This window comes from Dama dama, chromosome 22 (genome assembly GCF_033118175.1).
Source record: "Dama dama isolate Ldn47 chromosome 22, ASM3311817v1, whole genome shotgun sequence".
Classification (NCBI taxonomy): Eukaryota; Metazoa; Chordata; class Mammalia; order Artiodactyla; family Cervidae; genus Dama; species Dama dama.
The window spans coordinates 51,689,077-51,716,711 of NC_083702.1; the positions used below are offsets into that span (position 1 = coordinate 51,689,077).

At 42.0% G+C, this 27,635-nt stretch overlaps 1 protein-coding gene across 1 annotated transcript in view; it reads right to left on the reverse strand.

Moving 5' to 3' along the window:
• The window catches only part of STAB2 (stabilin 2), a 167,679-nt gene extending 144,050 nt beyond the window's left edge, over positions 1 to 23,629 (reverse strand). The window contains exons 1-5 of the mRNA XM_061125502.1: positions 23,431 to 23,629; positions 19,230 to 19,363; positions 16,558 to 16,673; positions 2,928 to 3,013; positions 2,078 to 2,147 (exon numbers count right to left, since the gene is read on the reverse strand). Coding sequence (XP_060981485.1) covers positions 2,078 to 2,147; positions 2,928 to 3,013; positions 16,558 to 16,673; positions 19,230 to 19,363; positions 23,431 to 23,508 — 484 coding nt within the window. The 5' untranslated portion in view covers positions 23,509 to 23,629. The remainder of the gene's footprint in view (positions 1 to 2,077; positions 2,148 to 2,927; positions 3,014 to 16,557; positions 16,674 to 19,229; positions 19,364 to 23,430) is intronic.
• Positions 23,630 to 27,635: the final 4,006 nt, after the last annotated feature.

Here is a 27,635-nt window from a genome sequence, read left to right on the forward strand (position 1 = left end):
TTATCTCATTAGATCCTCATGATAATTCTAAAGGAGGCAATGTTGTTTCTATTTTTACAAAAGAAGATGTAGAAAGCCTGCTCAGTAAATTTAAGGTTTCCACAACTTACAGCAGCCCTGGGATTGAAACCCAGTCTGAGTCTAAATCTAATCACCTTGACACCATGCCTCCCAACACCCATGCTTCTGGGTCAGGACAGAAGCAGATAAAGACAGCATCGGCCTTCAAGGACCCCATGGATTAGAGGGAGATAATGTCTTCATTATTACAAAGGAAACTTGCTATAGAGTGTACAAACTTACAGGGGTGGGATGTCTGTATTTTTCTTGCCAAAAATATTTGAATCAATGCAGTACCTACCAAATATGATTTTTCCATAAAAGCCAAACCAAAGTGGTGTTAGAGAAAGGTCACCTGACCTATCCTTTTTTGGGAGACTAAGGATCTGGCAGACACTGTCCCTACCACGCCCACGTTCTCGGACCTCACCAAGTCCACGCGTTCAGCTCCCCTCCAGTGGTAGGAGCCCGTGGGCACTTCCTGGGACAGCTGCTCCGCCAGCTGCCTCACTGGGGGCTGCAAGCGCCAGGAAATGAATGACTCTGCCCTAATGACCTCATGTGTTAGCTTCCTGTTGCGGTTGTGACGAATTGCCACAAACCTAGCATCTTAAACCACACATATTTACTGTCTTACAGTTTGGGAGGTCAGAAACCCAGAGCAGTTATACTAAGATCAATCAATGTGTTGGTGGTTCCATTCCTTTCTGGAGGGGAGCATTCCTTCCCCGCCTTTTCTAGTTTTGAGATGCTGCCTGCACTGCCTGGCTTGTGGCCCCGTCCACCTTCAAAGCCAGCAAGACAGAGTCTTTCTCCCATCTTGCCACTCTTACGTCTTATCACATGTGGAATCTTTCACACATCAGAAGGTACACATCTGTATCTTCTGTCTCTATCTCCCTCCTCCACATTTAAGGACCTTTGTGATGACATTGAGTCCACCAGGATAATCCTGGATAATCTCTTCATGGTAAAGTCAGATGATTAGCAACTGTAATTCCAGTTCAGTTCAGTCGCTCAGTCGTGTCCGACTCTGCGACCCCATGGACTGCAGCATGCCAGGCTTCCCTGTCCATCACCAACTCCTGGAGCTTGCTTATACTCATGTCCATTGAGTCGGTGATGCCATCCAACCATCTCATCCTTTGTCATCTGCTACCTTAATTTCCCCTTGCCTTGGAAGGCAACATATTCCTAGGCCCATGGTATTAGCATGTGGACATTTTGGTGGCGAGGGAGTGGGGTTCCATTATTCTGCCTACTACGCTGAGGCTCCCTCTCCTCTCGGTGAGGTAACTCCAAGGTGAGTGTTCTTTGCGGACTCCAGAGTTCCCCAGGGGATTAAGCTCTGGTCATCCACACTGGTCTCTGGCTTGACAGCACACCCTTTATTTCTTCTATGTCACTTGCTTAGTGTTTCCCTGGGTCCCCTCTCAAATATGCTACTTATATGAGAACATTTGCAGAATGGGTCAACTTCTGGGGAGAACCAACAATGAGCGAGTGGACAAACCCATGTCGGGGACAAATCCATAATCTGCAAAATGGGATCAACAACCTCTGATGACTTCAGGTGTTTGTGAACTCCCGAAAGGAAGGGATAGGTTAGAATGTGTTGGGACCTGTGGTGGCTATAGAGGACCCTGGGGAGAAGGTCAGTGCTGAGACCACAGTCTAGAAAGATCTCAGGGAGTAGCTGGGCAGGAAAAGAACTGGTGGATGTTGGATCCTGGAGCCTAGAGTGAGGTAATCCTATGACCCCGAGTTTGTCAGGAAGCATTCCTGGTGAGGGGCTGCCTGCAAGTGCCGAAAACCACAGACATACTGTCCATCCTTTCAGATTCTGCCTTTTAAAAGACTTGTTGTCAACTCTTTGTCTTGTCTGTGCAGCCTTGGTTTGGAGAATTGTTCTGCATTCCGCTCCAAGGAACTTTATTTCTGGGGTGTTGAGGTGTATAAGGCATGTCTGACTTTGGACCTTTACAAATGCATTTGATGACACCAAAGCGAGACATACCTGCTGAACAGTTGGGCCCAAATACGTTGTCAGCAGCGCAGATTTCACACGCTGTTCCACTGAATCCTTCCTGCAGGACACCAGGGGGGAGGGTGTTAGACCCAAGCAATCTGTGTTACCCACGAAGACCACAGATTTCTAACTATCTGGTCAGCATTCGTTTCTCAAATGGATCTTCCCTCTGTGTCTGTCCTGACACTCTCTTTCTTCTTTGCTCTTGTATTATAATTTGTACATTCATTCCTTGAATCAGTCTGGAGCTGAGTCTGGAGCTCTTCTGAAGAAAGCTAGAACCAGCTCTGACAGGCACATCCTAAATCTACCCAAGGGTGAAATGAATACGTTCTCAGTTTTGCATTTCTAAAGACAGTTGAGCTCAATTCTTTCAGAAGGATTTCTTTGTATTCCCATAGTGTAAGGCTTCAAGCTTGCAAAGAGTCCCTTTCATGGGATAGCAAAGAAATTCCTCAATTGGCAGACCAAGCGCTCACCTGTGGGTCTGAGTATAGCTCCAAAGACTAGTCTGCCAATAGTGGTGACTTTGAAGGGTAACAAGGACACAATTTCTAGAGCCCTGCATTGTTCTCATCTCAGTTTTTCAACAAGTATAATCGCTTCAGTAGTATTATTCAATTCATTTTACAGATGGATTCACTTCAGGCTGAGCAGTTAACTGACTCACTCTAAGGTCCCCCAGCCTGTAACGTGTTACTTTATTGCCCCCTGCATACACTTCCCCCACCACTAACATTGCTGCTTCTTAGAGTCTTCACCCAGTGCGTGTTTCAGAGGGACAACAGGTAAAGAGAAAGCAGAGTCAGGAAGGAGGAGAACACTGTTTTGAACTTACTTGGCATAAGCAGCTTCCATTTCCTTCCATGCCTTCAGCACAATGGCCCCGGCCGCTGCAGGGGGACTTTGCTCCTCCCGGGCACTCTGGGGAATCAAAGGGCAGATATATTCATTTGAAACTTCACAAGCATTCTGCAAGGATGCATGAAGCATCTGCGAGGTGCCAGGGATAAGAAATAATTGAAGACCCTGCAGGCATCATCTAGAGTTCCGTAGGGGAGAGGAGTGGATCACAATGTAGTCAGGGACTGTACTAGGACCCGTCAGACCTTCTGTCCTTTCTTGAGCATTTGCTGTTCACTTTATAATCAACTAATTTAACTCATCCCCATCACAACCCCCAGGGGTTTTATGCTTCTTAGGCTGCTGGGACGTGATAAGTCAGTGGGTCTTTGCATGGGGATGGTTATGTTGTGTATGGACGGGGTGCCAGGCAGGATCCACAGTGCCTCAGCCAGGGTCTGCTGTGAATGACCTTAGTGAGGAGTGAGTGTCTGGACATTTAAGTGGACCAAGACTTGCTTCAGAGGAAAGTGCAGCCCTGGGCAGCTGGTGGAAGGCCAGCTCTCCTGCCCACATGGAGCTTATATTCTAGATTTCAATTAACACTGGGGACACAAGATCAAAAGGTATACTCTGTAACTTCAGGATGATCTCAGTCTAATGCCTTCATTTAGAAATTATTTTTCATCAGAATATCGCAGGAATGAGAGAGGAGACATTGCCACAAATCTTAGAGACATTAAAAGGATAATAAGCAGATACTAGGAACAACTTTATGCCAATAAACTTGACAATGTAGATGAGGTGAATAAATTCATTGTTCCAAATTACCAAAGATCTTCCCTGGTGGCTCTGGTGGAAAAGAATCTGCCTGCAACTTGAGGGACCTGAGTTCAATCCCTGGAGAAGGCAATGGCAACCCACTCCAGTGCTCTTGCCTGGGAAGTCCTGTGGACAGAGGAGCCTGGTGGGCTACAGTCCATGGGGTCGCAAAGAGTTGGACATGACTGAGTGACTAACACACAGACACCAGAGATCATTCAAGTGAAAATAGATAACCTGAATATGCTTGTATCTATTTAAGAAATTTAATTTGAAGTTAAAATCCTCCGCACAAGGAAAACTCCATGCCGATGGATTCACTGGTGAATATTACCTCACACTTAAGGAAGAAATCATATCAATTATAAAAAAACTCTTCTAAAAGTTGAAGAAGAGAGAACACTTCCCAGTTCATTCTATACAAAGAGCATTATTACTCTGATCCCCAAACCTGACAAATACATCACAAGAAAACTACAGACCGACATCCCTAATGAACATAGATGTAAATCCTTTAAAATCTAGAACAAATATTGAACATTAAAAAAATTCTAAACAAAATTATGCCCACTGAATCCAATGGTATACTAAACATAATTGCTAAGTCACTTCAGTCGTGTCCGACTCTGTGCGACCCCATAGACGGCAGCCCACCAGGCTCCCCTGTCCCTGGGATTCTCCAGGCAAGAGTACTGGAGTGGGGTGCCATTGCCTTCTCTGATAATACATCATGGTAAGTGCAGTAAAGTAAGAAAAAAAGACTCAAAATGGATACGGATTGGAAAAGAAATGAAAATTTTCTTGATTCTCAGACAATATGATTTTCCACATAGAAAATTCAAAACAATCTCCAAAAATTCATTAGAACTAATTCGTGAATTTATAAGTTCTCAGGACACACACAAGGACACAAACAAAAATCAATTACATTTCTATAAACTAACGTGAAACTGCTGATAATTGAAATAAAAGTATATAAGTAAACTTCACACCAAAGTCAAAACTCAGGTGTGAATACAACAAGAATTGTGCAAAATCTGTAAGATGAAATCTATAAAACACTGACAAAAATAATTTAAAAATTCCAGATATATTGTGGTTATGGATTAAAAGAGTCAATATTTTAGGTTGTCCCTAAACTGATCTATAGAGTCATTGAAATTTTAGTTAAAATCCTAACAGGATTTTTTGGGTAGAAATTGATAAACTGATTCTAGAATTTATATGGAAAAGTAAAAGAACTAGAGTAACCAAGTTAATTTTGAAAATGACCAAATTGGAAGATTTACACTACTTAATTTCAAGACTTACTATAAAGCTACAGTAATCATGATAGTGTGGTAAGGTGAAGGCATAAACCCATACATCAATGGAGCAGAACAGAGTCCAGAAACAGATCCACATATTGATAATTAATTTATTTTATACAAGGGCCCAAAGGCAATTCAATGGACCGAGCATAGCTTTTTCAAGAAATGATGCTGGAATTATCAGATATTTGTATAAAAAGAAATGAACTGTGATTCATACCACAAGTCACATGCTAAAGTTAACTTGTAATGGATGATAGACCTAAAAGTAATGCCTAAAACTACAAACTTTCTAGGAGGAAATACAGAAGAAAATCTTTGTGATATTAGATTAGGCAAAGATTTCTAGATATGATACAAAAAGCAATTTTTTTTTTTATTAGTTGGAGGCTAATTACTTCACAACATTTCAGTGGGTTTTGTCATACATTGATATGAATCAGCCATAGATTTACACGTATTCCCCATCCCGATCCCCCCTCCCACCTCCCTCTCCACCCGATTCCTCTGGGTCTTCCCAGTGCACCAGGCCCGAGCACTTGTCTCATGCATCCCACCTGGGCTGGTGATCTGTTTCACCATAGATAGTATACATGCTGTTCTTTTGAAATATCCCACCCTCACATTCTCCCACAGAGTTCAAAAGTCTGTTCTGTATTTCTGTGTCTCTTTTTCTGTTTTGCATATAGGGTTATCATTACCATCTTTCTAAATTCCATATATATGTGTTAGTATGCTGTAATGTTCTTTATCTTTCTGGCTTACTTCACTCTGTATAAGGGGCTCCAGCTTCATCCATCTCATTAGGACTGGTTCAAATGAATTCTTTTTAATGGCTGAGTAATATTCCATGGTGTATATGTACCACAGCTTCCTTATCCATTCGTCTGCTGATGGGCATCTAGGTTGCTTCCATGTCCTGGCTATTATAAACAGTGCTGTGATGAATATTGGGGTGCACGTGTCTCTTTCAGATCTGGTTTCCTCAGTGTGTATGCCCAGAAGTGGGATTGCTGGGTCATATGGCAGTTCTATTTCCAGTTTTTTAAGAAATCTCCACACTGTTTTCCATAGCGGCTGTACTAGTTTGCATTCCCACCAACAGTGTAAGAGGGTTCCCTTTTCTCCACACCCTCTCCAGCATTTATTGCTTGTAGACTTTTGGATAGCAGCCATCCTGACTGGCGTGTAATGGTACCTCATTGTGGTTTTGATTTGCATTTCTCTAATAATGAGTGATGTTGAGCATCTTTTCATGTGTTTGTTAGCCATCTGTATGTCTTCTTTGGAGAAATGTCTGTTTAGTTCTTTGGCCCGTTTTTTGATTGGGTCATTTATTTTTCTGGAATTGAGCTGCAGGAGTTGCTTGTATATTTTTGAGATTAATCCTTTGTCTGTTTCTTCATTTGCTATTATTTTCTCCCAATCTGAGGGCATTTCTATGCATATTTTGATTTCTTTTTTGATTTCTTCTATGATTTGTTGGTTATTCAGAAGCGTGTTATTTAGCCTCCATATGTTTGAATTTTTAACAATTTTTTTCCTGTAATTGAGATCTAATCTTACTGCACTGTGGTCAGAAAAGATGACTGGAATGATTTCAATTTTTTTTGAATTTTCCAAGACCAGATTTATGGCCCAGGATGTGATCTATTCTGGAGAAGGTTCCGTGTGCACTTGAGAAAAAGGTGAAGTTGATTGTTTTGGGGTGAAATGTCCTATAGATATCAATTAGGTCTAGCTGGTCCATTGTGTCATTTAAGGTTTGTGTTTCCTTGTTAATTTTCTGTTTAGTTGATCTATCCAGAGTTGTGAGTGGGGTATTAAAGTCTCCCACTATTATTGTGTTACTATTAATTTCCTCTTTCATACTCGTTAGTGTTTGCCATACATATTGCGGTGCTCCTATGTTGGGTGCATATATATTTATAATTGTTATATCTTCTTCTTGGACTGATCCTTTGATCATTATCAAAAAGCAATTTTTATGAAAGAAAAATTGAAATATTTGACATCACCAAAACTAAGAACGCTTGCTCCTCAAAAGGTACTGTTTGGAGGGTGAAAAGACAAGCTACCCACAGACTTTGAGAAAACATTTATAAATCATATACCAAATAAAAGACATATCTCAAATAGTTAAAGGACTCTCAAAACTCAATAGTAAGAAAACAACCTGAATGATACATTAATAGAAAATAAGCACACAAACCACGGAAATTAAAACAAGTTGCCATAAAATGCCTCTGATCAGAATGGCTGAGATTAAGAAAAAAATCTGATTATACCAACTGCTATTAAGGATACCAAACAATTTGAACTTTCACGCGTTGTCGGTGGAAATGAAAAAATGATGCAGACACTTTGGAAGAGTTTGGCAGTTCTTATAAAGTTAAAATACATTCAATATACAATCCAGGACTCCCACTTCTAAGTATTTACTTTCAAGTGAAATGAACACTAATGTTCACATTAAAACCTGTACACGAATGTTTGTAGCAGCTTTATTCATAGTTGCACCAAACTGGGAACCCAAATGTCTTTCAGCTGGTGAATAGATGAACTGGGTAGATGATGGTGGACTATGAAACATTAGAAAAGAATGAACTGCTGATCTGGCAACATGGATGACTCTCAAATGCATATGCTAAGCAAGAGAAACCAGACTCACACAGGTACATACTGCAGGACACAAAGGCACAGTGACAGGCAGAGGAAACAGATCAGTATTTGCCAGGGCTTGGGAGTTGAGGGAGAACTTGACCACGAAGAGTATTTTGGGGAATGACCTAGCTGTTCTCTATCTTGATTGTGGTCCTTGTTACACAACTGTTTAGGTTCATCAAAGTGTGTATAACTCTACACCAAAAAAGGAGAATTTTACTGTATGTAGATTATGACTTAAGCATAAATGAAAAATCCATTAGCAGATCATGTTCTTCAATGACAGATTTGGAAAAAGTAGTCAATGTCCCTATAAATAATTAAACTTTACTTCCACGTAGACCTCAGGGGTGTCTACTTCCATAGTTTATACTCACTGGAAAGGAAAACAAATTAAGACACTAGAGTCAGAAAGGGCTGTTTTTAGACACATGATAAACAATTGCCTAGCTTCAACCTCCAATTTTTTTCATTTGAATACTTCAGTGTAGTTGTAAAAATATCCATGTTCAGGAGGTATTTCTTCAGGTCCAAAAAACTATTCAGCAAACCACTGGGCCAGATGTTGGGCTTAGAAAGACCAATATGACTTGTTTATCCTTTCTGTATTGTCCTGTTTTATTATCATAGTTGTTAGCAATCGAGACTCGGGTGGAATGCTAAGCACTGTACACATACTGCATCAGTGTATTTAATCTCCACAACTGTGAATTATTACTCTTCACCCTATGGAGTGGTTATATTCACCATTTTATCTATGAAGATACTGAGGAATTCATAGATAGGTCATCAGGCCGCTGGGCTCAGAGATAACAATTCACACGGGCCTGGTATGACTAAAGCCTTGTGATTGTGCTCCTCTGAATGAATTGCTTATAATTACTTTAAATGGCTTAAATATTTTATGAGTCATTCATTTAATGAATTAGTTAAACCTTCACTAAGTGCCCTCAATTATCTTCAAAGCTGGTAATGTTTCCCCCATGTCCTCACCAGAAAGTGAAGACTTAGTGAGGACAGAAAAGGCCCTACGTTCAGGGAGGGGCTGATAAGGCAACCTCGGTGCTTCAGGCTGATTTCTCAAGAGGTGCCCTGATGCCTCCTTCTCTGAAATGAGCAGCCTGATTCATTCAGGGCCCATTGAATGTCTGCCTATGGCAGGGCTAAGGGTGGGGGCGACTGCCGGCTGGAATTGGCTGTCTCCGGGAGTCTTTCTGAGCCTAAGCATCACATATTCTGCAGGGGATGTGAGGCTTTCTCTGCAGCGCGTTCCTCATTCTGGCTGGTGACTTGTGACCCAGCAGGATAAAGGGTAAAGTGAATGCTTACTGTTATGCACTGGATATCTGTGCTCCCCAATTCATATGCTAACACCCTGACTAGGAGGGCAGGCCTTTGGGACATCATTAAGTTTAAATGAGATCATGAGGGTTGGGACCCCGTGATGAGTCTAGAGCCCTTATAACAGAAAGAGGGATCAGAACTCTCTCTCTGCCATGTGAGGCCACAGAGAGAAGGCAGCCATCTGCAGGCCAGAAAGAAGACCCTCCCTGGGAACCAACAACTGCTGGTATGGTGAACTTTGACTTCCCAGCCCCTAGAACTATGCGAAATAAATGTCTGTTGTCATGGTATTCTGTTACAGCAACTTCAGCAGACCAACCCACTACTGTCCCCACACTTCTGAAGGGCAGGACTTTGCTTTGACCTGAGGCATCAGGGTGACCCATGGGGTCCACAGAAAGGCAGACACTGGTGGGAAGAAAAATAATAAACCCAAGGGATCACAAGCAATATAAAAAGTGAGATGCACAGAAATGTCCTAAGTGGGGAGTAGTTATCAGTTCAACAATAGATGGAGAGAACTTGTTGAATACATATTATTGCTAAGCAGTTTGCATGTGTGGTCTCATTCTCACAACAACTGTACAGGAAGCTCTCATCCTTGTCTTCCTTTCCAGGTTACAGATAACAAAACTGAGGCTCAGAGAGGTAAGTAACTTGCCTAAGATCACAAGTCTGGTAAGTGTTGGAGTTGCCATTGTAATCAGGCCTGACTCAAGATTTTGAGTCCTTAACACCAGGCCAGAGTATACAAGATCAGTAGCTTAGAATATAAAACTAAACCAAGACACGCCTCCTGAACTAAGGAGGCCAGCCAGTGATCTGAGAACCACAGAAACAGAACTGGTAAGTAGCATATTCTGAATGCCTACTATCCGCCAGGCACATCCTAGGTACTTTATATGTACCAGCCCCCTTAGTCCTCAGCACCGCCTTTGGAGGTAGGCATAATACCACCAGGGCTTCCTAGGTGGCACTAGTGGTAAAGAACCAGCCTACCAATGCAGGAGACATGAGAGTTCAATCCCTGGATCTGGAAGATCCCCTGGAGAAGGGAATGGCAACCCATTCCAGTAATCCTGCCTGGGTAATCTCATGGAAAGAGAAGCCCGGTGGGCTACAGTCCATAGGGCCACAAAGAGTCGGACACGACTTGAAGCAACTTAGCACCCACACATATTACCGCTACCATTTCTGTTTTACGGATGAGAAAACTGAGGCCAAAGGATTCATTTACCACATAAAACATAGGATGCCAGGTAAATTTCAACTGCACATAAACAATGAATAGTTTTTTAGAATAAGCATGTCCCAAACACTGTATGCCTATTTGTTGTTTATCTGTAATTGACTTAACTGGGTATCCTCTAGTGTTATTTGATAAATCTGGCAACTGGGCAGGGAGGGTAAGTAACTAGCAAGGTCCCAGAAGGAGAATGTGGTAAAGGCAATTTAACTTCAGTGCTTATAACCTTTGTAAAGCCACACTGCCTCTTAGTGCCAGGTTGGAACTAGGGGGGACTCGGTGTCAAGGAATCAGCTCCAGGCAGGTGACAGGCTCCCAGCTAACAGGGGAAGCAAGTTTGCCAGGAGCAGGCTCGTGGAGGACAGGCTGCTTTCCCAGCAGTGGACTTGGCAAGACAACCAAGTATTTGGGTAAGGAGACAGGAATGGAGTTGTAGCTGGGGCTCTGCAGAAGATGGCCCTTGTTTCCCGTTCTGTTCTGCAGTTACTAGCTGGCTCTCCTTGGGCAAGCTGCAAAATGCCTCAAAGTCCCAGGGTTTTCACCTGGACTCTCAGATGTGTATGTTTTCCCCCATCTGTTTTTGCATCCCTACCCCTCAATCTGTAAGCTCCTTGTGGGTAGAGACTGGGCTTATCATGTAGGAGACCATGAGCAGCATACAGCAAGGCTCAAGAAATGCCTGAATTCTGTAAGTTGGCCAACCCTGGAAGGAACTCTGGGAAAAAGCTAGCAGGAGTGTGAGAGTATGGAGAATCCTCATCTGTCATCCTATGTCGAACGTTTTAGCAATTTGTGAAAACACCTTGTTAGGTTTTAAAATCAAAAATTTAAAAGTGTACATTTCTTTCTTGCTTCTCAAATCATTTTCTATCACCTCAGGCCCCTTCTGTGGTGTTGGAGAAGACTCTTGAGAGTCCCTTGGACTGCAGGGAGATTGACTGGAGATCAAACCAGGCAATCCTAAATGATGCTAGGATAGATCGAAGGCAGGAGGAAAAGGGGACGACAGACGATGAGACGGTTGGATGGCATCACTGACTCAACGGACCTGAGTTTGAGCAAGCTCCAGAGATGGTGAAGGACAGGGCAGCCCAGCGTGCTGCAGTCCATGGGGTTTCAAAGAGTTGGACACAACTGAGCAACTGAACCAACAACACAGGCCCTCGTTAGGAAAAAAAGTTGGTGAGAATTGACATTTTCAGCATCCACCCTTGAACAAGCTCTTCTAGAATTTGTTCTCAAGGCATGTTTCTGAAACCTGGGAGAGGGCTCAGGCAGCTGATAAAGCTATTTTCGGTCATTATCACATTTCCTTTTGGTCACCACTGCTCTGAGGGTCTCACATCGTGACTTTGCTCACGCAGGAGGCTTACCCAGACAAGCTGTCAGCAAATCATCAGATGTTCTGTTCTTTCAAAGGCAGATAACGAACTTCCTGGCCAACAAGAGGCCAGGGACCTCCCTGTAACTTTATCTCCCAAGGAACTCCAGAGGTGGCCACTTGTGACACTGTCTTTGTTTCAAAGTCTGCTGCACAGTGCTAGACAGAGACTATATCCTGGTTTGTAAAAATGGCGAATATTCCATTGACAATTCTAGCTGGAATTGTCTGCCTGGGAAACTGATATGAAACTAGCTTCCTCGTGTGAACTAAGTGTGAATTTGTCACTCAAAGCCAAGAAGGACATGCCTCACAGAGTGTTTTCACGTAGTCCATTATTTGCAACCCAGGCAGTGAATGGCAGGAAACATACAAGAGGAAAGGATAAGAAGTCTGAAGATGCAGTGACACGATGCAAAAAAAAAATGTGCCTAATTTGATGACATTGACTTCACAAAGCATCAAGGCCATTTCTATATGAAATAATCAGATTGAAACAATTGAGTTTCTGTGTAACCCTCCACCCACATTGTTTTTCTGAAGCTCTTGAGATTTTGCACAAATCTGCTAAAGTTCACAGTACGATAAAAAAGAACTGGGATGTTCAAATTGAAACATCCATTTCCTCTGAAATAGAATATTGGTTGTTCAAGTGAGATTAAGTTTCAAGGTTAAAAATGTTTTTGTGCTTATGAGAAGAGACTGCCATACATAGTGTTGATAAGGCTGTACAAGTTTTAATGAGGGAGAAGCAAGGTAAACCTGAGTAGAAACATCTTCCTGACATCGGGATGAGACATTTTTTCCCCCAGGGGAGAATTCCTGCCTTATTCCTAATTTTAGAAGATGAGTCAGTTTTTTCTTTGTGCTTTTCTGTGTTTTCTAAGTTTTCAGAGTTGATCATCAAATTGTCTAATTTTGAATAAGGCAATATGAAGATAATTTTAAAAGTAACCCAGAGGTGTTGACTGTGAATGTCTTTGTCAATGGCACTGAGAAGGAAGTGGATTCTGCCCTTGCCTTGGAAAGAAGCCTGTGCCAGGGCTTGTACTTCCTCAAAAAGAAGGATGGACATATGTCAGTGGCTCTGAAATGGCCTTATCCTTTCAGCAATGTAAAGCAATAATCAAGATCTCACTTGTCATCACTGCAAAATGGGAGAGGTGAAATACACAGCCAAGTAGAGCATTTATCTCTTTCCTGAGCCAAAGGAAGGAAGTCTTTTGAGATGTTTGGAAGATGAAGATAAACGCGAGGGCCCTTCTGCCCCAACGAGAGAACAGCAGAAAAATGTTCTGGCCTTGGTTTCCACGTTTTGCTTCTCTGGCCTTGAGACCTATCACAAGGAAAGGCCTGAACATTCAAGGAAATCTGTGACTCCTTTGATTGTAGGTGCAAGTATTGCCACAATTTTGGTATAGCCAGTGTGATGCATGAAACCCACCAGAGATTTTAATCCTGTTGGCTGTTTTATGAATGACTCGCTGTTTAAAATGAGCTCAGAGAAAGGGAGTCATTTTATCTGCCTTTCATGATCAGAGGTCTGTTTGACTCTGATTCTCTCATTCATTCATTCATAAAATGTTTACACAAAGCTTTCTTTGTGTTACAGACTCTGCTAAGTACTTTCGCCTATACTGATGTTTTAAAATCCCTCCTAGAGTTTTGTAAGGTAGGACTCTCTACCCTCATTTGATAGCTAAGGAGACTGTTGGAGAAGCAGCAAATAATTTGCCCAACTTAGCGATGAGGGGAATAGGTTCAAACCTCAAACTTCTGGTAGCTGGCCCTGGGTTCTTTTGCTCTCTGGGCTGTGGTCTGTTATTCACTAGACTGGATATGCTCACTTTCAATACTGCATCTTAGACAAAGCCTTTTCTTGTCTACTGTGTGTCTAATTAACTTAAGATCACATGAGTTTCTGTGGATTAGAAAGAGAAAAGCAAATTAAAAAATCAATTTTATCAGGATGATTCTGTGAACTGGATGTGACCATGACCCTATTTGGTGCTTAAAAGAAAGTTCACGACATCTGGATGTCTGGGTTAATTGCTTCATTCTGATGTGGCCAGCTCTTAGAACACAAAGTGCCAACATATTAAGGTGAAACAGAGCAGAATGGTTAACAGATGTACCCTAAACCCCAAACCTTGAGCTTCCCAGGGTAAGGAGCGTGATCCAGACATTGACTGGGAGGGCTGAAGGGACCTACCAAACAGAAGAAAAATTAGAATGCTCAACATCACTAATTATCAGGAAAATGCATGTCAAAATCACAATGACATGTCACCTCACACCCACCACTATGATCATCATCAAAAAGAACACAGCCAACAAATGCTGGAAGGATGTGGAGAAAAGGGAACCTTTGTACACTGCTGGTGTAAATTGGTATAGCCACTGTGGAAAACATTTTGGAGGTTCCTCAAAAAACTAAAATTAAAACTACCACACTGAAGTAGCTCCGTTATGTCCGGCTCTTTGCGACCCCATGGACTACCTGCCAGGCTCCTCCGTCCATGGGATTCTCCAGGCAAGAATACTGGAGTGGGTTGCCATTTCCTTCTCCAGGGGATCTTCCTGACCCAGATATCGAACTCGGGTCTCCCACATTGCAGGTAGATTCTTTACTATCTGAGCCACCAGGGAACTACCAAATGATCCAACAATTCCATTCCTGAGTATATAATTGAAAAGAGATATGCACCCCAATATTCATATCAGCATTATTTACAATTGCCAAGATAAGATATTAAAGCAACCCAAGATTCCATCAACCGATGAATGGATAAAGAAGATGTGGTATACATAATGGAATATGACTCAGTCATAAAAAAAAGAATGAAATTTTGCCATTTGCAACAACACGGATGAACTTGGAGGGTATTATGCTAAGTGAAATAAGTCAGAGAAAGACAAATATTGTATGATGTTGCTTATATATGGGGTCTAAAAATATAACAACTAGTTAGTATAAGCAACCTTATATAGAGATATAGAGAATAGATATACAGAATGAACTAGTGGTTACCTGTGGGAGAGAAGGAAGGAAGAGAGGCAAATATTGAGGTAGGAGATTAAGAGGTACAAACTATCTGCTAGGAAATAAGCTACAAGGATATCCTGTACAACACAGGCAATATAGACAGTATTTTATAAGTGGAGTGTAAACTTTAACAATTGTAATCATTGTATTGTATACCTGTAGCTTATATAATATTGTACAACAATTACAATTAGTAAAACCATGGGAACAAATAAAAACTACTTGTAGAAAAAAAGAAAAAATAGAAACACACTGGGAATTCCTCTTTTGTTTTTTTAAGCCAAATTCTGCTGCAGGCAGTGGGACAGAGTGGAGAGAGAGCAGACTCTGGTGACAGGCAGCCCTGAACTTGAGTGTGTTTTGTTTACTGACCCCAAAGAGACAAACAAGAGATAATCTTTAAATTGTATTTCTCACAGGCAGGATGGGACTTAAAGACTTAACAAAACTTAAAGATTTGTTTTAAGAATTAAATCAGATTATACAGGCCAACTGCTTCTCTAGTACCTAAAGTTGGCAGTATTGAGTAAATTGAAATTATTGTTCATTTAATCACTAGTTAAAAAAACAGGCAATGTTATGCATATAACATGGGCTCAACTATTTACAAGCAATATGGGGGAAAAAAGGAACAAGGAAATAAGTCAAAGTATTTATAGTTTTCTATGTGTGATAGAATACAAGTCACTACTTTCTCCTCTTTATTCCTTTCTAAATTTTACAAGCTATGTACAATTTGCTCATGTTATTTTAATGAGAAAACACAAAGCAAAAGAGAACTAATCTCTCCCTTTAAGCAGATCCTTAAGATGTTTTCATTACATCTTAGAAGACGGAAAACAAATGGTAAATTCATGAATAAAAATGCCTGATTTTTACTACCCCTCCCTCTCCAAAAGGGATCCCATGTAATTAGCATATTGTCATCAGGGACTTAGTTACTGCTTGAGTGTCAACATCTTTAATCAAGATAAAAGTTCAAAAATAAAAGTCAAGAAAAAAAAAAGATAAAAGTCCAGTTTCAGCTGAGAAATGTTACATTTGACCACAGGAGTTCAAACTATACCATTAACTCAGGTTTGGCCAGTGGTTTTTCTTACAATGGAACCTGGTCATTACAGAGTTTGCTACTGCATCCTAAGACAAGTTTTTAGAAGAGTTAATGATTATTTTGGTTGCTAAACAATAACTACAGTCTTTGAGATACTGTAATCAAATGTCTCTTAAAGAAAACTGCATTGAGATCATACTAGTCCAGCATTCAAACTCCCTTTCTATGGCTGCTGCTGCTGCTATAGGTCGCTTCAGTCTGTCTGACTCTGTGCGACCCCATAGACGGCAGCCCACGAGGCTCCTCCATCCCTGGGATTCTCCAGGCAAGAACACTGGAGTGGGTTGCCCTTTCCTTCTCCAACGCATGCATGCTAAGTCACTTCAGTCGTGTCCGACTCTGTGCGACCCTATGGACAGCAGCCCACCAGGCTCCTCGGTCCACAGGATTCTCTAGGCAGGAATACTGGAGGGGGTTGTCGTTTCCTTCTCCATTTCTATGGCTAGTAAACTCTTTTATAAAAATGAATATCATTTCAGTTGCCCCCTATTCTGACTTGTAAAGGAATTGTCTTAAAGAGAGAAAAGCAGATATTGACATAAAAGCTGACAGGGCTGAAAAGGTTTTCCACACATGGACGGAAAAGGAACTTTCCAGAAAAAGATGCTAACATTCTCTTTTATCAGGCTTCCTTCCTCTTGATTTCCTGTGCAATGAGACCCTGAGAAGCAAATATCAAGGAAATGTGTCGGGCCACTTACCCATGCAGTCTGGGCCCCAGTGGCCTGGACAGCACTGAGGCTGGAGATAATCCTTGCTACAGATATGGCGGCATCCGGGCAGAGACAGCGAGTACGCTCTGACCTCAAAGGTGTACCTTAAAGGGAAAAAGTGGATGTTCACCCATGATTACAGCAGCTCAGTGAACTCTGGGCAGTGAGATTGCCATAGGTTTTTATTCAGGTCTTTACACTTGCCTATATTTTAAATTATGTAGATTAAACACATTTTGCTTCCTAGATAAAATAAAGCTTAATCATAATTCATCTTTGATGTAAGAGATGGATGAAAAAAATCAGGGAAGGATGAAATAAAGGTGAAACATCTAAAATGTTAGAAATAAAGTTAGTAGATGAAAGAAATAATGTTAGGTCCTAAGCACATGCTAGATGTAGACTTCAGACTTGTCTCTGCATGTCCTAGCAGCCAGTGAAAGGAGGGAAAGTTCAAGCGTTATGTGATGCACAGGATCTGTGGTTTTAAAATAAACTGACCACTTAGGACTTGTAAATTTTTTGCAGATGCTATAGATGGAAAACTTCTATGAGAGATGTTCTAAGGTAGGGAGCAATATTTGCCATGGTTTCCTTGAGAGAGAATCATGAGTTCCTTAGAACAGTTTTTGTACCAGCTGAGGAACAGATATTCTATGGAGGTTAAACACTTGTCTATTTACAGAGATCTTTGCATGGATGGCTTATTCCAGGACATGACTGCAGTCTATCTAGAGCATTCTTCCATGACTGTCATTTCTCTTCACTGGGCCATTAAGAATAGTGTGATGCTGAGTTCAAGGTTGTATCCCTAAACCAGTCCCTGGAACTTTGCTGATTAACTACAGAGCTACTGGCTTTGTGGGCACGCAAGCTGGAGACAGAGTTGATTATTTCTTTGGAAGGCTGAACATACTGGCATGGACATTTCTTCACAAAGAAGGGGAAAGGGAGAGCCCAAAAGAAAATGAAATGTCCCCTCAAGAACCAGGCATGGCAAAGAAAACAAACTTATGGTCACCAAAGGGGAAAGTTGGCGGGGGGGTAAATTAGAAGGGATTAACAGATACGCACTATTATATATAAAAGAGATAAACAACAAGGACCTACTGCATAGCACAGGGAACTGTATTCAGTATCTTGTCATAAACTATAAAGAAAAAAATACATGTATGTAACTGAATCACTTTGCTGTCTACATGAAATTAACACTGTAGATCAGCTATATTTCAACTAAAATTTTATATTAAAAAACCAGCCTTGGATTTGTTTCAGCATGAATGAGTGACATGTCAAAGTCCCCAGTTCTGAAATAGACAGCATGAGTGCAGTAATCATATTCTTTGTGTTTGTGGGAAGGGGAAGAAGTAGTGGGGTGGGGGGCAGGGAACACATAACAAAGTGCCCACTTTGGTCGTGAAGGGTACAGTATAAAGAATGTTTTAAGTCCCCCTATAATTTTAACTTTGAGCCCCAAATCTTTTGATGTATTTTCTCAGAGAATCTGGTTGCAAATGTGTGCCCACGTTAGTAACTGAATGGTCAACTGCTGCATATCCTTGCTAATACCAGGCCAGTTAATGCTGGGAAACTTCTATTAAAAATGATGACTTGGCATTTTAGAATATAGTACAGTTAACTGCATTAGGGCTTCCCAGGTGGCATTAGTGGTAAAGAGCCCGCCTGCCAATGCAAAAGACTTAAGAGATTTGCGTTTGATCGCTGGGTTGTGAAGATCCCTGAAGAAGGGCATGACAACCCAGTCCATTATTCTTGCCTGGAGAGTTGCACAGACAGAGGAGCCTGGTGGGCTACAGTCTGTGGGCTCACAAAGAGTCGGACATGATGGAAGTGACTTAGCATGTAATGATGCACAGCTGCATTAAGCAAAGGTGAATTTAAACTAGTGTAATATAACAGAGTTAGTTGTTTCATTTTATACAAAATTTTCCCAGTCCCTCACCCCTGAATTAAAAGCAAGCTTGTTGAGTAGTCTAATTTTTAAATTAGGAGACTGAGTAAATTAAAACTTGTGTTTGCATTTGAGCTGCCTGGTTGCATTCAGAAGCTGGTGGGCAGAAATGCTCATCATCCTTTGCAAGGATTAAACTTGAATTATGAGAGTTTTGAGGTCAAAAAGAGGTCTTCAAGAAGGCAACACTCACCTAAAATGCAACAAATCTGTCTCCCTTCTCTGGGTTCTATAGTATCAGGGTGCAGAGCTGGTTAGTAAGAGGACTATCGGACCCAAAGCCTTTTTAAATTGTATTTTTAAAAATTAATTTTAATTGGAGTATAGTTGCTTTGCAATGTTGTATTAGTTTCAAAGGAAGACCCAAGGCTTTTAACATGCTCTGACTAGAACTTTTTCCAGAGGAAACAAACCCCAGATTTTCAAAATAAAGAAGGGCAAGATGAGAGGAGAATATTTCTGTGCAACGCAATGTAGTCAATTTTGTATGAAAATGTGAATCGTAATATAACTTTTAGACTCACGGTCATAGTTGTGAGTTGCTGAAGTTTGGGCTCAATGTAACCTTAGAACAAGAAAAAATCATGGAAATGCTTTGTTGTTTTAAGTCAGGAAGTTTCTATTTGGATTCACAATCCCTTAATTTCCAAGACTCCAGCACACGTATACATCATCTCATGATGAGTACCTGCAATCTCGGATCCCCGCAATACCGTTGGTAATCTTGGTGAAACCATCTGGGCACTTCATTCCAAGGTTGACTGAGCAGGACTGGCACTCAGTTCTAATTGTAAGGAGAGACTTCTTATCACATCTTTTTCCCTGTGAAAACATAAAAAAGAAAAAAAAAAAAATCCCACTAGCAGAGCCTGGATTGGCCAATCTCCATTATATTCATGTAAACGAAATGACAGGGATGGCAATGAGGTTGATTGGTGATGACTGGCCAGTCTTTCTATCATATCTGAAAAGAGTGTTGAGATCAATAGGGATCAGTGTCTGCCATGGGAAGCTGTTACTGGTACCATGCTTTTGCCATCACGGATCTCAAGTCTGGAGTCTGGCAAAATAGGGCAATGTCACTATTATATATATTCAAATGGGAAACTGAAAGTATACTGCAGGGTACACTTTTCAAATGGGAAATTGTACGTGGGTTCTTCAAGGTCAATTGTTCATCAATCAACAGGTCTCAAGAATACTCCTTCAGCATCGATTCGGATAGGAATAATGTGGTGTAGGTGCTAAATGAAGCATACAGTTCCTGCTCCAAAGACGTTTACAATCTCGTTACAATCCAACTAGGATGTGGGCTCCATGAGGGTGGCAATCTTTTTCTATCTTGTCCTCTGCTGTACTCTGAACATGTGGACCAGTGTTTAGCACACAGTAGAGTTTAGTAATGATTTGTTGATTGAATGAATGACTTGTGGGAAATCACACAGACACACCATAAATAGTCATTTGGCAACAGCAAGTGGCAGAGAATTCACTGCTAAAGTGAACGATGCAGACACACTTTGGCCTTGTCTTCAGGGTCCCTCATCCATGATTCTGGTGCTGATCTTCCATGGATTTCCCCCTCTTTCCTTCATCTTCCCATCAAGCTTAAGCAGCAGTTTTGTACAATGAAAAAAGATTGAACTTGGGACTCAAAAGACATAAGATTGGAATCAAGCTCTGTATCTTGCTAAATATACACTCTCAAACGAATTCCTTATTCTTTGCCATCATCTGTATAGGGGGGATATTGATAACCACTCTGCAGGTTATTGAGACCTCTGAGGGGTATAACAGGTGCAAATCACCTGGCCCAGTACCTGGAATGTCACAGGCCATAATTGTCAGTTCCTGTGATGCTTCTCTGCTTTTTTTTTGGGGGGGGGGCGCACATCATACAGCATTCAATGATATTAGTTCTCTGATCAGGGTCTAAACCCATGCCTCCTGCATTGGCGGCTTCCCAGGTAGCACAGTTCAGTGGTAAAGGAGATACAGGAGGCCTGGGTTCAATCCCTAGATCAGGAAGATCCCCTGGAGGAGGAAATGGCAACCCACTCCAGTGATCTTGCCTGGAAAATTCCATGGACAGAGGAGCCTGGCAGGCTACAGTCCATGGGGTCGCAAAGAGTCAGACATAACTGAGCAGGCACACCTGCACACAAACGCAGCCTTAACCACTGGACCACCAGGAAGTCTTGCTGCTTTCTCTGTTCTGACCTCTGTGTTTGGCCTGTTGCCTCTACTGGTCAGTGTTCTTTCCTCTTCCTTTGGCGACCCAAACCTTGTCTTCTTTAGCACCCTGTGTCACCACATCCACAAAACCACACTCATCTTTCTTCTCTCAACGCCTCCTCTCCCTACAGCTGGTCAGTGAAGGATGTTTTGTGGTCTCTCCATCAGAAAGACCCTTGCAGGAGAGGACCACTTTCTCCTATTTCTTTGTCATCCCTTGGGGCTGGCACTAGGTTAGGGGTGGTGGGAACATCAGAGCTACTTCTAAAGTCACTGAAATACGTGAGGGCTGCATAAGAAGAAAGCTTACATTTACAGGGAAATTTACGGTCATGCAAGCTTCCAAAGGCATCATCTTATTTGATCTCGACCACTGTAGAGATAAGTAGAGGAGGTATCATTATCCTCACTTGAGTGGGGAGAAAACTGAGGTGTGGGAGGTTCAGTGACTCGGCCAAGGTCACACTGTCAGTGATTTTGATTCCTTGACCAGCCATTGCTCTTCCCTACACACTATAGTGGCATATAGAAAACAAACATCTGTTTTTACTGGCAGGTTTCATTTGGTGATCATTATGAACCAAAATAGCACCAGAATGTTCTTTGTGGACTAATAAAAGCCACTCTTGGATATTGCTTGAATTCTTTCCCTTTAATGGTTAGGGCACACCTACATTTTTTAAACAGGATTTTCTTTACATTAGGGTTTACCATTTAGATAAGTATATGGGGTGACATTACTTTGTCTTTTCTATCTTAGCAAGCCAGAATTAATACTGTCTTTTCAAGAAATCCCTTAACCTTCAAATGATCCTTTTCAAGTGGAAAGGCTCATTATCTTTCTCATATGGTCCCGTCTGAAGAGTAAACTCAGCTACTGTTATTTGTGGAGCAACGTCAAGGGAGAAACTGAAGCTCAGAGGGACTAAGTAACACATTCAGGATTCAACAGCTAGCAAGCCACAGAGCATAGAGAGTGAAAACGGAGAGAAAATGTCAGTCACTCAGTCGGATCTCTTTGCAACCTCATGGACTGTAGTCCACCAGGTTCCTCTGTCCATGAAATTCTCCAGGCAAGAAAACTGGAGTAGGTTGCCATGCCCTTCTCCAGGGGATCTTCCTGACCCAGGGATTGAACCCGGGTCTCCTGCATTGCAAGTGGATTCTTTACATCTGAACCACTACAGAAGCCCAGTCACATGTCCTCAAATAGCTGTTAGTTCAATCCTGATTTAACAAGAAAGCCCCAGTTCAATCTTGCCCCATCTAACCTCAGAGCTGGAGCACTTAACCCACATGCCATCTTCCAACATTTTAGTGAAAAACATTATCAGAGTATAGTCAACTGGAGTAAAATTGGAATTGATAAAGTTTGCCTGGCACAGGGAGGAACAATGGGGATTTTGGGATTAGCAGGGGCAAACTATTATCTGTGGGATGGTAAGCAACAAGATCCTACTGTATAACACAATGAACTATACAATATCCCATGACAAACCATAATGAAAACATATGAAAAAATGGATATGTAGAGCTAAGTCATTTTGCTGTACAGAAGAAATTAACACAACATGGTAAATCAGTTATACTTCAATAAAATAAAATAAAAATTGCCTGTCACAAAACAGACTCACAGACACAGAGAACAGAATCGTAGTTGCTAAGGGGGTGGGAGGATATGGGAGGGGTGTATTGGGAGTTTGGGATCAGCAGATGTAAACTAGTATACAGAGAATGGATAAACTACAATGTCTCATTGCATGGCACAGTATATATCAATATCCTGTGATAAACCATCGTGGAAGAGAATATGAAAAAACTGTATATATATGTAAAAAAATTGCCTGGCACAGATGCAGAGTCATGTTTATGTCTTATCATTCATAAAGCAGAAATCCTAACTTGTGAAATGCATTTTAAATAAATCACTTAGATCATCTCTCACATACACTCCTATATTTTTTTTTTGGCTGCACAGCTTGTGTTATCTGAAGTTTCCTGACCAGGGATCAAACCAATGGCCCCTGCAGTAGAGTGCTAACTTCTGGACTGCCAGCGAGGTCCCTCACACACCCTCCTCTAGCCTAGACTTGCTGCAGAGCTGTTTCTGAACCTGCTGTATGATGACAACTCATGTGAATCTGCTGGTCAGGCAGGCGAGCTGGTGTCCTTCACCAGGCCACTGACTCCACTACCCTGGGTCCTTTGACTACAGCTCATGGTAGGTAGACGGATGGATTCCTGGCATTTTGGTGACCTTGTGTTTCTCAGGCATTTATGACCTGACCTGGAATTCCCCAGAGCTCCTCTCTACTCATCTCTCTACAGTCATCGTTATTTTCAACATTCAGGATGATGCAATGGGAGGGATTCATTAAAACAAACAGAAAAGATAGCAAAATCCACAATGGAGAGAGGAAAGTTAGGGCTAAAATCAGAGATCCCAGTGATTGCATTTTAGCACAGAATAGAATCAGCTGGGTTAGTGCCCCTTCAGACAGATGGATCCTTGTTAGCATCCTATTCTCCATAAGCTTTCTATTTTGTGAAGCCCAGAGAATACGCTTTGTTCATGACCACGCAGGAAAGCAAAAGGTTTTAAACACAATCATGAAGGGAAACAAACTTTTAAAAAACATTAAGTTTCATCTTACCTGTTCTGCAGTTTCAGATAGGGAGCAGAGATTTTGTGCCACCAATCCAAGAAAGAAAAGTATTACACTCTGTAGCATGGTGAGGAAATATTCGCTTCTTCTCCGCGTCAGGCACCTGTCAGGACTGTGTAGCTACTTAAATTTAGTTTGATGAACACCCAGTGAATTCTTTCTCATTTCAGTGTTTGCTTTTAAATCTTTTCCTCTCCTTTTCCTGGATTGCAACAGATGATATGCGAGAGCTGCCTTTAGACAGGCCAATCTAGGGGACGTGGTGAAATCGGCCACTTTTAACTGTATACATGTCCTGGCTCAATGACAGGATATCCTGAAGGGGCCGAGGCAGAGACATGATCCGGAATTTTTGTGCCTTGTGAAACTCCCAAGAGTTTCAGCCTCCCACTGCTCTGCCCATCCTCCTCTGGTCCTGCCTACTGCTGACCTCAGGCCCTGCCAACATGAACACAACCACACCATGGAAAACTGCAAGCCTCTCTCTCTGAATGCAGAGGTCCGAGCTTGTCATCAGGCAGTATATATGGGGGTACCCATAAATGGGCACAATTCCAGGTGTGGAGGGGTTACAGAAGGCTGGTCCTTGACTTGGGTGATGGTAGTGGAAAACTCTATCACAAAGAAATGTCTCTTTTAAGATGCCATTGGTTGAATTTTTGACTCATCCTCTGGCCTCTTCCAGGTCACTTTAGCAGCAAACAACTGAGTCTACAGGTATCATCTTATGCTTCAAGACCTAGGTCTAATGTCACCTCTTCCAGGAAGGCTTCCAGTCCTGCTCCTCTAATATTCATCTTGGAGGCCCTCCCAGCATTTCGCTCATCATGATACGAAAGCTCAGTCACCTCCATCCACAATTCACTGTATGTCTGTCTCCTGAGACCAATTACTAATTTCTTGAAGAGCAGGCCTAGCCCTTAACTTCTGTAACTCCAGCAGCATAGAGCAGAGATCTGTATTTGAAAATAAGAAAAACAACTATAGCCAACATTTGTTGAAAACTTACTATGTACTACTCACTCTGCTAGACTTCTCCATGGATTAACCCATTTAATCCTCACAGTTCTTGGTGAAATAGAATTGTTCTCCCCATTTTACAGATGAGGTAACTGAGGCAGAGAGGTTAGGCAACAATTTTTCCAAGGTCACACAGCAAGTAGGTGAGGATCTAGTTTTCAAACTGGGTGACTCCAGAGCTAGTACTATTAACCACTATCCTCTACTTCCTAAAACAAGACTTAGTGCATAAATAGCAGGCGGTGCTTCAGGCTCATTGACATGATGGAAAAATGTCAGCCCTAGCACCACAAAGGATAAAGTCTGGGCTGATCAACTCTTGAGAGGCCCTTGGACAAGGAGATCAAACTAGTCAACCCTAAAGGAAATCAACCCTGAATATTCATTGGAAGGACTGAAGCTGAAGCCCCGATACTTCGGCTACTGGTTGGGAAGAGTTGACTCACTGGAAAAGACCTTAATCCTGGGAGGGATTGAGGGCAGGAGGAGAAAGGGGCGACGGTGAATGAGATGGTTGGATAGCATCACTGACTCAGTGGATATGAGTCTGAGCAAACTCTGGGAGATAATAAAGGACAGGGAAGCCTTGAATGCTGCAGTCCAGGGGTCCGTAGAGAGCTGGACACGACTGAGTGACTGAAAAACAATCACCAAAACGAGCTTAGGGGATATCTCATGACTCCGAGGTCACTGGGAGGCGCACAGTTAAAGATGAGTTAAATAATCCTAACTACAAAATCTTTCCCTCTGGATGTTTGAAACAACATTATATTATATTGATCAGTAATCCAGGAAGCTTCTGGTACAGTTAAGCCCTTCAGAGGCTAACCCAGAGGTCTGAATGAGAAGACACCAGATGAGGAAGTCCTCACAATCCTTTGGTTCAGTGGATTTCAACCTCATTTAGAATCTTGGAGGAGCTTAAATTACCGCCGCCCCCCTGCCCCCCAGCAGTGTCTACACTGCTCCAGAACAATCAAAGCAGAACATCTGAGGGTGGGGCACAGAAACCGAATCTTTCAGAACTTTGTAGATGATTCCATTTGCAGGGGTGACAGCAGCTTAACAATGGACTATTATTGTGTGAAGTCAATGAAGTTGAGGTTAACCTGTTAACAGAGCTATGTTACCTTAACTAATACTTGAGGGGAAGAAGCTGAAAGCATTTTTTCTGATTCTTTTCTCTCTGAAAAACATGGATTAGTGTCTGTGCCTAGGAATGTGTTGGATTCCTGTGTGTGGTGGGGCCGGGAATGAACCCATATTTGCATTTCCTAAATGGTTGTGAAAGATGCTTCAGGGGGTTAGGGAGAAGAATTCTATTACATAATTTTGAACACCCTGCCTCTGCTGTACCTTTCTTATGGATTGACCATGCTCTTTAGCTCATTCAAGTTTCTGAGAAATCTCTCAGTAAAACATAAGGTAACAAAACCAAACAGTTTCACTTTGCTGAAAGCAGTATTTTCTAAAAGTTTTAGACCAAGAGAGCTTTCTCTCTTTGCAAACTAACCTTGCCACCTCCAGGTCTACATTCTATTACATTTTTTTTTTTTTTTTAAGGGAGATACTATCCTAGACTTTAGCAGATTGAATATGCCATCTTTAAATAGTTCAACATTAGGGTTTAGAAATTAGCTTGCCATTGGCCATGGGGATTTCGCAGTCCAGGACCTGTTCACACACTTTATTAATTGCATCAGAAACATTTCTAAATACCTGGCTTTCTTTAGCAATTGAATAGTTTTATTAATTTTATTTCTGTTAGCCTCATTCGATTGCTGTGAAAAAAGGTTCTTCAAGTTATTTCAAATCTCTACCACTGCCTCTGCAATACACATGCAATGAACAAGTGCTTAAAATGGTGCAGTGTTCAACCATTCTTAATATTACTGTATTATTAAAATCTGCTGATGTCATAGATGACTGCTACACAAGTCCCTACCCTTAGGTAAGGTGCTCAGCCATTTTTAATATTATTGTATTATTAAAATCAGCTGATGTCATAGATGACAGCTACCCAAATCTCTACCCTTTGCCCAGCAGAGCTGCGAGGTGGCTCTCAATTTCCTCTGTCCTGAGTTGACCCAGTTTGCTGACCTCTGTGTGCCTCACGGGGTGGGATGTCATTTTCGCTATAGTGGATCCTGTTCCTTCTTGCTGATTGTTATAAATTGTCTCTAGCCTTTCACGGTTGTTTTCAGACAAGGATTTTTAATCAACAGTACTTCACAGGCAGTTTGTTCCCTCCAATATCCGCTACTGTGATGCTGACAGTTGTTTAAGGCCTGGAAATGCTTTTCTTTTTCTGTTCTCTCCTGCTTCCTCCTCATGTCCCCCTTGGCTGGCACTCACCTCCCTACCAGCCCCCCTCCCCCCGGGATCTGCCCCCAGTGATGACAACATGAGGGGTGATCATTTCCTCGTGAGAGAGAGGGTTAATTTCCTGATTGGAATCTGGAGACGTTTCCATATTGGAAAAGGCAACAGGGGGGCGGGGACACTTGCTGGGTTACATTGTGGAGTATCCCCTATGGCAGTAGGATTCCGAATTGTCAGTGCTCCTTTCTCTACATCATGCCAGTTATTGAGATTTTAGTCCCAGTCACTTTGCCTAGGTTTCTCTGGTAGCTCAGAGGTAAAGAATCTGCCTGCAATGCAACCGTCTTAGGTTTGATCCCTGGTTGGGGAAGATCCCCAGGAGAAGGAAATGGCAACCCACTCCAGTTTTATTGCCTGAAGACTCCCACGGGCAGAGGAGCCTGGCAGACTATAGTCGATGGGGTCACACAGAGTTGGACACGACTTAGTGACTAATGGCTTCCTGGGTAGCTCAAATGGTAAAAAGAAATCTCCCTGCAACGAGGGAGACCTGGATTCCATTCCTGAGTCGGGATGATCCCCTGGATAAGGGCATGGCAGCCCACTCCAGTATTCTTGCCTGAAGAATTCCATGGACAGAGGAGCCTGGTGGGCTCCAGTCCATGGGGTCGCAACACGACCTAGAGACTAACACTAGTGACTAAACCACTGCCACTTCAACTAATAAAACGTTTCACATGTGCTTGGAGCAGCCTTCCACAAAGGGAGAATCATCATCTTCACATCACCATCACAAACACACACACAAACTTTTACACATGCCAGACACCCAATTTTTAACTCACTTGGGC